This window comes from Monodon monoceros, unplaced genomic scaffold (genome assembly GCF_005190385.1).
Source record: "Monodon monoceros isolate NGI ecotype Baffin Bay Population unplaced genomic scaffold, NGI_Narwhal_1 Super_Scaffold_19, whole genome shotgun sequence".
In the NCBI taxonomy this organism is placed as follows: Eukaryota; Metazoa; Chordata; class Mammalia; order Artiodactyla; family Monodontidae; genus Monodon; species Monodon monoceros.
Genome location: NW_021703775.1, coordinates 64692753 through 64703557, shown reverse-complemented (window position 1 = coordinate 64703557; position 10805 = coordinate 64692753). Strand labels below are relative to the sequence as shown.

At 37.6% G+C, this 10805-nt stretch overlaps 1 protein-coding gene across 1 annotated transcript in view; it reads left to right on the top strand.

Annotated features, from left to right (window-relative positions):
- YPEL5 (yippee like 5) overlaps positions 1-9145 on the top strand; it is a 15305-nt gene extending 6160 nt beyond the window's left edge. Inside the window, exons 2-3 of the mRNA XM_029232469.1 lie at positions 5620-5784; positions 7227-9145. Of these exons, the coding sequence (XP_029088302.1) occupies positions 5644-5784; positions 7227-7451 (366 nt within the window). The 5' untranslated portion in view covers positions 5620-5643 and the 3' untranslated portion in view covers positions 7452-9145. The remainder of the gene's footprint in view (positions 1-5619; positions 5785-7226) is intronic.
- Positions 9146-10805: the final 1660 nt, after the last annotated feature.

The following is a 10805-nucleotide window of genomic DNA, read 5'->3' as shown; positions in this document are numbered from 1 at the left end:
AAAAAAAAAAAAAAAAAAAAAAAAAAAAAAAAAAAAAAAAACTGGGCCAAGGACCTTAACAGATGCTTCACCAAAGAACATACACAGATGGCAAATAGCACATGAAAAGATGCTCCACATCATATGTCATCAGGGAAATGTAAGTTAAAACAGTGGGATGCCACTACACACCTATTAGAATGGCCAAAATCCAGAAAATGCTGGTGAGGTTGTAGAACTCATTCATTCCTAGTGGGAATGCAAAATGGTACAGCCACTTTGGAAGACAGTGTGGTGGTTTCTTAAAAAGCTAAACATACCATATAATCCAGCAGTGACACTCTTCGGCGTTTACCCAATGGAAAACTTATGTCCACACAAAAACCTGCATGGGGATATATATAGCAGCTTTAGTCATAATTGTCAAAACTTTGAAGCAACCATAGTGTCCTTCAGTAGGTGAATGGATAAATACACTGGTACATCCAGACAGTTGAATAGTATTCAACACTGAAAAGAAATGAGCCATCAAGCCATGGAAAGACTTGGAGGAACCTTAAATACATATTAGTAAGAAAAAGAAGCCAATCTGAAAAGACTGTATACTGTATGATTCCAACTGTATGACATTCTGGAAAAGGAAGAACTATGGAGAGAGTAAGAAGATCAGGGGTTGGTGGTAGAGGGAGGGATGAATAGAGCCCAGAGAATTTTTAAAGCAGTGATAACATAATGATGGATATATGTCATTATACATTTGTTTAAACCCATAAGATGTACAACACTAAGAGTGATCCCTAAAAAACTATGGACTTTGGGTGGTTATGATGTGTCATTATAGGTTCATTAGTTGTCACAAATGTACCACTCTGGTGAAGGATGTTGATAATGAGAGAGGGTATGCATTTGTTGGGGCAGGGAGCATGTGGAAAATCTCTGCCTTATTTTGCTGCTGTGGACCTAAAACTGCTCTAAAAAACTAAATCTCAAAAAACCTTTTTTTAGAAAATTGTTTTATTGACCTGGAAATTATATAGTCCATAATGTCTTAATTTTTAAAATAATACATTCCTGGAGACTGTCTTTCATGGATTTCTGAAAGAGAAAAACCATTTTTTCTCTTAGATTCTATAAATCTTATAAATTAAAAAAAAATCTGTAAAAAGGTAAAGGTCTTAATGTATTGCTTCACTGGAGTCTCCTATTAAAATAGAAATTGAAAATTCTAGGTAGCTAAATGCTATTTATTGAAGAGGGAGGAAATTGAAATCAATTACTAAAATATCAACATATCGTGTGAATTTCACTTATATTTTCAACCTGACACCTTACTGTTTCCAGTAATTTCAAATGAACTGATGTTAGGCTTCCAGTTAAACACTCAAATTTGATAATTTTCTTACTTCCACCTTTTAAGGGTTTTAATAACCTACAGCAAAGAAAATCTAGTACCCAAGAGACCTTATTTATTAAATTATTTGGGGAATGGCACTTATAAAAATTAAGATTATTTGATTCTTTTTTGCTTGAAATGCTAAAAAGGAAGAGAGTGTCTTAAAGCTTTAATTAATGATGAGTTTGGTGCTAATTTTGGTTATAAACTTGAACTTCAACACTGATACCATAACACATTTTATTACTTAGGGACACAGTAAGTGCCCCCAAAATCAATACAGAGAACATTAGTCATCTGTGAAAACAATTCATTCTTAAGATATTTTACAGATATGTGACTGAAGATATTTGGTACTCTTCTAAATCCAAGCAAGTTGATTAGCATACCTGGGAAATAATTTAGATGTAAAAACAGAAGGTAGATCATTGGTTGCCTGTGGCTGGAGACTGACTGAAGAAGGGTTTGTGGGGATTTGGGGGAGGTGATGGAAATATTCTAAAGCTAAAGGGTTTGTGGTGATGGTAGCACAACTTTGTAAATTTACTAAAAGTCATTCATTTGTACACTTACAATGGCCAAATTTTATGTTATGTAAATTATTCCTTTAAGAAAATTGTTTTTAAAGAATCAGCTATATTCTGTCCTGTCAGATAAAAAATTTCAAAGTTTGTAGAGGAGTGGTCTGTATAAGCTCTTAGAAAGGGGTGGCTGAACTCCATGTCTTTTGTAAGTAAGGCTGAAGTACCTTTTGTAGCACTATCTAATTTAGCATAAATGTAGTGGCACCTGTGAATGTATATTGCATTTACTAATGCACGCTCCCTGACCACAAGAGGTTTATCTAGAAGTGATGAGAATTTGAACTAAGTCATTGATGAGGGAGGGGGAGGAAAGACCTCGAAAAGTGATTGCAGAGGTATTGTCAATTTTGCAGTTTCTTAAAGAAGTTGCCAGGGTTTCTAGTTTAGGAGAGTGATTGGAGTTGCCATCAACAGAGTTAGGGAATATAGCAGGTTCAGCATGGAGACAGGAGGGGTGCATGATAAATCTGAGGGAGAAGGACTGAATCTGGCTGTCTCTTCTGGTCATTAGAGAGTAAGTGGGGTGAAAAGAACTGGAGCAGAATTTAGTTCACATCCCAGTTTGGGTGGTTTCATAAAGTCACAGGCTTTATTTCTTCCTCTACAAAATTAGGGTAATATCTACTTTAGAAATTGTCAAGATTAAATGTGATATGTAAAGTACCAAATGCAGTGTCCCATATTATTAAGTCTAAGGCAGAGTTCAATATATTGTCCAGGTCCAGAGAAACCTGATTCAGGTGTTATGTTTTAGATTTTTAATGACCTTCCCCCTTCTGTAATGAAGTGGCAGTCTGCTTGACGTCAGTCCTCCCGAATGTGCACAGGGGAAGTGAGCACTAGGTTACACTCCTAGCCCAGCGAAGCTAAAGCCTAACACCTGGGACCCAATGGCCTGTGGAGGTTTTTCTATGTCCCAGAGACCTTCAACAGCAAGTGGTGTTTTGCTTGCTTCTGCTGGATTCCATGGCATTCAGGCTTCTCTCTTGGCAAATTAGAACTACATTTTACAGTTTTATATACATATATAGAACTCTCCAAATGGCAACTGCAACTGGGAATAGTGATTCTGTACAGATATTTTTAGTCTTGGTAATGAATCATGTAACTGAATCCAGTAAAAAATAGTTGGGTAAAAGTTAAAAATAGTCTGAATTTGAAGCAGGGAAGAGAAGGCATGTTAAATCTATTTACCCCATTTAGAAATAGTTTGCCTGTATCCAGTAGCAAGCAGATGGCCACAGCTATGTTGTAATACTGAACCAAAGATAGAGATGTAGGTAGAAGGTATCGGGAGAGTTCATTTTGAAGTTCTGAACATTTTCCTCGATAGTATTGTATCTGTCACAGTCAATTCAAAAATATCTAGTTATTCTTGCATTATGGTTGAAATAACTTACAAGATGAATATTGTATTTAAAAGTTTGAAGGAAAATTGGCTTGAAAGTAACAGTTCCCAGAAGCCCAAGCTGGAGGCTAAATTACTGCACAAATACTAGTTTTCAGAGAAATATAGATTCTGAGGACTATGTCTTCAGAGGTGAGACTATAAAACCCTGCTGTTGATTCCTTTCTCTAAATGACCAGTATTAAGAAAGATGACCAAAATCAACTACTCACAGGGTCGTTGAATGCTTAATTTATGTCAAGAGTCATAAACTCAAATGTCTTAACAGGTGAAGTAATTTTGTGGCACAGAATGGGCACAAAGCAAATGAAATGGCCTAGCTGGGGGAGTCGCAGCCACCACTCAGCTCTAGCCAGTTGTTGCCCTATGAGAATATATGCCCTGTGTTGCCAGCTCTCCCCATTGTTTTTTGTTTTTTTTAAAGGCCCAATACAGGCTCTTAATGAAATCTCTCAAATTTTAAGTGATTCTCAGCGGTTTTTTATTAAAAGTAAAAAACTGTGCGCCAGATTAAACATGTCCACTAATGTTTTGTGAGGGAAGGGTTGTTTTGTTCAGTGCTGTATCCGTCTGCCACCAAATGAATTCAGCCAGCAGGCCTCAGATTTGCAGCCTTTGACCTTTGCATAACAGATAATGTGTTCTTAGGCATCTGGGAAAAGTAATGCTATCCTAGAGACTGAAACAATAGGCAGCAAGTCTTACCTTCTGTTGTCGTTTTGCAGAAATACAATCAGAAAGCTAAATGTCATTTCATAAGTCTTGTGTTTTTACCCAGGGTTTACTCATTGACACTTTTTTTAGTGCACTGGCTTTCCTTTTACAAGCTATACATTGTAATTATAGTCACTATTTGTTTTTCATTCTTTATTAAACTTCCATATCATAATGTGTAATGGGAGTCATAATTATCTTTGTGATAATGACATTTCTGATGACATTAGAACTGCCTAATGGCTGAGGAAGTTGACAGATGTTAGAAGGAATGGAATTTTTAATTTGTAATGGAATTTCCCCAAGTTTAAGATGACAGTGGATTACACATGGCTTCTAGATTTTTCTTTTCCATAGTGGTAGCTGTGTTAGCTCTGCGTGCCATTTTAAAGACATATAATGTTAAATATTTAAAACATAGGAGCTGATCACTACACGCAGGAATAAATGCTTTTTAAAATGAAAAGCTATAGTGTATTCTTGACTATGTCTAGATCTTAAAAATACTGTTTTAGGGGATTAATTGCTGTGAATTTAAGGAGTTGCATATATTAACTCTCCTAAGTTTTAAAATATTGGAGTGTGATTATCCTTGTTTCAGAAGTTGGATTCAGAGATTTTTTGCAATGTTTCAGAACTTCTGTGATTTGTTGAATTGGAAGGATTTCTTAAAAATAGTGAGCTATATAACGACGGCTCATCTTTCCCTTCTTCTCTGTTCTTGTTTTCCTAGCCTTATGCCAGCCTAGACCATCTTGTGTGTCCTCTTCTTGTGTTAGAGTAATGGAAAAATTTTGGCTTTGACTTGGGTGAGCCGTATTCCCGTCACGATTTTCTGTACTTGAAAGCTGTGTAACCTTTGACCAGTTAGTAACCTTGGGTAATCTTTGAAATGGGGGCGATAACTTCACAGAGTTGTCGTGATGATTTTGAAATAAGTAAAGCATCCTAGTACAGTGCTCCACAGACTCAAACTTAACTACTGTTAGTGCCATCACCCCTTCGTGGTTGTTGACGCACCTCATGACCAGAGAGCCAGGCCCCCCATGCTCTCAAACCAGACTACCCTCTTCTTGTTTTCTGATCGCCCCTTTTTCTACTCTTATCTGATCATCCCACTCTCGTCCCACAAGTCTTTTCTCAAATTACACATACTCAGAATGTATACTTAACCCTGTGCTAAACCTCTTTTCTCACCTCTCTGCTTGTGCTTCTCATCATTCAGTTTGATATTCCACTGTCTTCCTGTTTTTTTCATACCGATCAAAAGAGAAGTGATACCATTCTTTGGCCTTCCTAAGCATGTTTACCTCCTTGACTTACTGCTTCTAAAATGTTCTTAGTTTGGGTATGCCTATTTGTTTCCTCAGTGTCTGAACTTTGGATCCTTTTGTTCAGAGTCAGCTATTTCACGTATTAAGTACTATAAAGAGATCACATATGTGTATATAAATGGTTCTCTATGACACCACCAAGTAGGTACTAACAAATTTTTTCAAAAAATCATAATGTGTTTCTTGTCCTTTTCCATTTGCTCCTAGGTTTTTAGAACTTCAGCTATAAAAATGGGCAGGATTTTCCTTGATCATATTGGTGGTACCCGTCTGTTTTCCTGTGCAAACTGCGATACGATCCTGACCAACCGCTCAGAACTCATCTCCACTCGATTCACAGGCGCCACTGGCAGAGCATTTCTTTTTAACAAGGTTGGTGGGGAAAACCAGTTTCATTTCCTAAGTGGGTTCAGTGGATATATTTGATAGCAGTACCAGAATACCCCTCAGAGCATGGAGATGCCAGGAAGAGTCAGAATGAGAGCTGTGCTCTATAGAACTGATTGTTGAGAGTTTAAAGATTGTATTATAATAAGAAGGATGGTCTCCGTTGCTTCAGAAGACACTCAGTGTAAGAATTTGGTAGTTACTTCACAGACTATTGAAGGGGCCAAGACACCCCCATATCACGGATTTATCCTTATAGGGAGGTAGCTGCATTAAGCTGTCATAGTTTGACATTGCAAGTGAATAAGGATCATCTAACCAACTTCCCTTGCTTTAACTTATGCCTACCAGTCATCCTTCTGATTATGATTTGGCTAAGAGGTTTGCTAACAGGAAGAGCGCTTCCTGACTTACACATTAGTGTATAGTCTGCCTCCTTCTCTGACTTCTGGCTGGCTTTGAAATTGGTTGATGTGATTCTGCCTCCTGGAATCTAATGTGTACCAGCAAACTTGAATTTCCAAATACTTTACGCTAAGGAACAGAACTAGTCCAAGGTCCTGTTCTTAGAAGTTCAACTTAAACCTCTCCAGTGGACACTCCCCTGTTCCACTTAGAAACAAGTTTTTTCTCTCAAAGAATTGATAGCGTATATACCCCTTGCTCTTTATTTCGGTATAGAGCAGGGGTTGGCGCACCATGGCAGGCCAGCTGCCTGTTTTTGTAAGTAAAGTTTAATGAAGCACAACCATATTTATTCTTCTATGTATTATCTATGGTTGCTTTTGTGCTACAACAGCAGAGCTAAATAGCTATAGCGAAGACCATATAGCCCTCAAAGCCAAAAATATTTACTATCTGGTTCTTTACAGAAAAGTAAAGTGTAGAAGATTATTGGGTGTTAAGGATCATTGGAACTTCTTCACAGATTCTCTGAACCCACTTGAAAACTATGTATTGCAATCTACCCCAGTCTCTTTATAGATAAAATGTAATTTCAGAAACAAATCTGCCAAATTTCTTTTTATGGGGTACCTGTTGCGTACTAGGTTCTTTTGCATTGGTAACCATAGTTGTACTCATCATTGAGTGGTGAATTATAACAGTTGGACCCAGACCTACGTTTTATGACTCCAAGTTAAGGACTCTTCACTATAACACAGACGTGTAACTAACGTGTATAATAGTGTGACTTAGACTAATACAATAATGCATGATTACATTAGATGTCCAGTTGAGTACAGATGCTTACCTGTCCCAGCAGTTTGTAAAAATAGCTCTTGGGAAGTGTATTGCAGGTTTGACTAAAGTAACAACTGCTATTCGTTTTTCTGAAGTTGCTGTTCTTGCACCAACAAAAATATTGTGTACCATTTTTGGCAGATAACTTACATGGCTTTGCAATTTTGTTTTCACATGTTTCTTAGGTAGTTAACCTGCAGTACAGTGAAGTTCAAGACCGGGTCATGCTCACTGGCCGCCACATGGTTCGAGATGTGAGCTGCAAAAACTGCAATAGCAAACTGGGATGGATCTATGAGTTTGCCACTGAAGACAGCCAGCGTTATAAGGAAGGCCGTGTGATCCTAGAACGTGCGCTAGTTCGAGAAAGTGAGGGCTTTGAGGAGCATGTACCATCTGATAACTCTTGAAGAAAAAGAGATAAATCCATCTTTTTCCCAGGTCTTCTTCACTGAAAACAAAAATCTACTTACATACACTGTCACCTTAGCATCAGAGTCGGATTCATGAACTGTGGAACAAGAGGTTGTGAGAATCTATGATGGAACCTTTCTTTCCTTCTTTCTTTTTTTTTTTTTTTTTTAATTTTCTATTTTCCATCCAACAGCAGTGTGTAGAGAGAATATTATGCGGATGCCGTTAATTTTTTTTTCCCCTATGTTTACATCTTGAGGCAGAATAGTCTATCTGCAGCTACATGGTGGGCTATGTGAGGAAAAATATCTAGACCATTAGAGTGAAAAAGTGTTTTATGTAAATTTTGAAAGGAAAATGTGTCAAGAGCATGGTTCTTAAATTTATTTGGGCTTCATTTTAAAACTTTTTTTTAAACCCAGTTATTTCACTTGATTTGCTAGCTTCAGAGAAGAGATCCGAATTTGTGACCAGCGCTAAAGGTTCAGTGTTAGTATGGCTTGTGCTGGCCATTGTGCCATATTCTTGTTGGAGATGAACCGTAGCATCAGAGCCCATTCTTCCTTGTCAGTCTTGACCCAAAGATGTCACCATTCCTAGTTACTTGTCACCACATAATTGGTGTTGATTGGAAACTTTTCCTGATATGGGGCAGAACTGCTTGGTTGTCTTTTCCATGTAACTTAAGCATAGTAATATAAATAAAGTAATAGTTGGATGTTTTTGGTCCTGTGTTGCTTTTAAAATCACCTTTTAAAAGAGCAGAGTATTTGATAAGTAATTTTCATAGTAGTGTTTCTTTTCATCTCTTAAGCTAAATTGTGTATAAGATTCTACTTTGTTTAAATTAAAGCATACTGTTTAAATCCACAGTATTGCATTTAGAAAACAGTTGAACAGAGTGTCAGTGTGCATTCATGCAGAAAGCATTTCATCTGCATCTGTTTTAAAAGGAGGGAAGTGAAGCAGCCTATCTAAAACTACTGCTTTGCAAAGTGTTTCAACCTATCCTCCTCAGTTTTGCATTGATTTTGACAAGTCTGTGGAGCCTGATAGTTACATCAAAGGACTAGATCTTCTAGCATTATTTTCTCAGATCTTCCCTCAGAAGTTTAGCTGTTGAAATTGAAATTCTACTTGGCCCCTTCAAATAGAAAGGGATCAAATTTGATTCGGGGTTATTTTAGCCCAAAATTTACAACATTATGAAGTATTAAAATGTAAATGTTTCTCTATCCAAACTATTTCTAGATATTCGAGTGTTTCTGGTGGAATAAATGGCATTAAAATTGGCTAAATACTTAAATGAATGAATGGATGTTTGCTCAATTTCTAGGTCTTTGTCTAGAGATGAAATTTGCCTCAAATTAATTAGCAAAATCTTTCTGTTATTGATACTAGATGTGATTTCTGAGTACAGTTAGGATTAAGTTTCTCTTATTTGCCTTTGGGCTCTTGGTTAGAGGCATAGGCCTCTGATTTGGTAGGTGTATAATATTGCATTTGAGATATGTGGACACAAATTCTTCTCTTTCCTTCACCATGGACTAAATCTTCATGCATTAAGACACAACACTGATTCCCATTCATTTCCATACCAGGCTTTGATTATATGCAGATTCCTAGTAGCATGCCTTACCTATAGCACTATGTGCATTTGCTGTCACAATAAAGTATATTTTGTCTTGCATTGGTGCAAAACTGCTACTTATTTTCCACTATCCTTGTCTAGTAATCATCTTAGTTTTTATCTATGAACACATACATCTTACCTTTGAGTAGCTATAGCTTTTTCAGTTGGCAGTGATAAAGTGACATTCTGGTTTAGGTAACTCTACCTAATTTCCACATGGAGATACTGAATTTACAAACATTAACTTCTCTGAGATGACTTTTGCCTCAGACACTGACACCTATAATTCAGTATATATGAACAAATAAAATGTCATAGCACTAGGTTAACTTTTAGGTGGCTGCACCAAGTACCATAGCAGCAAGTTCCTCTACACCCTTCCTTTTAAAAACTTCCATTTGCAAAAAAAAAAAAAACAAATAGCAATATGGAGGATCCAGTCAGATCGGATTGTTTACAGAAAAGCAAACACACTGTGCACTTGAGATGGGAAACCACTAGTGGGAATGATTTTGCTGTGGGAAGGAAAAGTTAACCAAATACAGGTGAATATACTGTATAATGAGTGGCTTACTGAAATGTGTACAGAGACTGTCCTAAAGCGAATATTCTGAGTTAAATATCTGTTAGTAATTATGTAATGATTTAAGTTACAATTGTGAGTGGCTGCTTTGGGATTGGAGGAGAAAAATAGCAATACCATAACTGTTTTCTATTTTCAGTTTTCAATATCTATTCATAAAAGTCATATATGGGGTGTTTAAATGTAGAGTCTGGGCCCTAGCCCAGGCCTAAATCAGTCCACAGGTAAATTTTTTTTTTTTTTGCGGTACGCGGGCCTCTCACTGTTGTGGCCTCTCCCTTTGCGGAGTACAGGCTCCGGACGCGCAGGCTCAGCAACCATGGCTCACGGGCCTAGCCGCTCCGCGGCATGTGGGATCTTCCTGGACCGGGGCTTGAACCCGTGTCCCCTGCATCGGCAGGCGGACCCTCAACCTCTGCGCCACCAGGGAAGCCCCACAGGTAATTTTTGATCAGGCAGGATTTGGAAACTACCAACTGCACGATATTCAGAGACAGGTTTATGGGTTTCATTTTTACAACAGTTAAAAATGCCTCACAGTTCAAACAGATCCACTAATTAATTGCATGTCTCTTTTTAACACTAGTTTCCCACCAGGAGCCATGTAAAACCAAAACTTAATCTAGGAAAGGTGTGAATTGGGAATAGAGCAAGATTAAACTGAAAAACTCCTTTTAAGGTAGCACATTGCAATGATAAGAAGATATCTGTTTTAGAAATAAAGCACAACTAAGAGGAGAAATTAGCATGGATACTTATCCTAAATTGGATATGAATTGTATGGCTTCTTTATTTTAAAATATTGGTACTTCCCAAATTGAAACTTTTCTACATTAAGGCAAAAAAATATACATTTCAAAGCACCATTAAGGGTTTTGTGATCCTGGGCATTGCTTTACTTATTTATTATTTATTTTAATTAATTAATTTATTTTTGGCTGCGTTGCGTCTTCGTTGCTGCACGTGGGCTTTCTCTATTTGCGAGGAGCGGGGACTGCTCTTCATCGTGGTGCACGGGCTTCTCATTGCGGTGGCTTCTGTTGTGGAGCACAGGCTCTAGGCATGCAGGCTTCAGTAGTTCTGGCACACGGGTTCAGTAGTTGTGGCTCGCAGGCTCTAGAGCGCAGGCTTAGT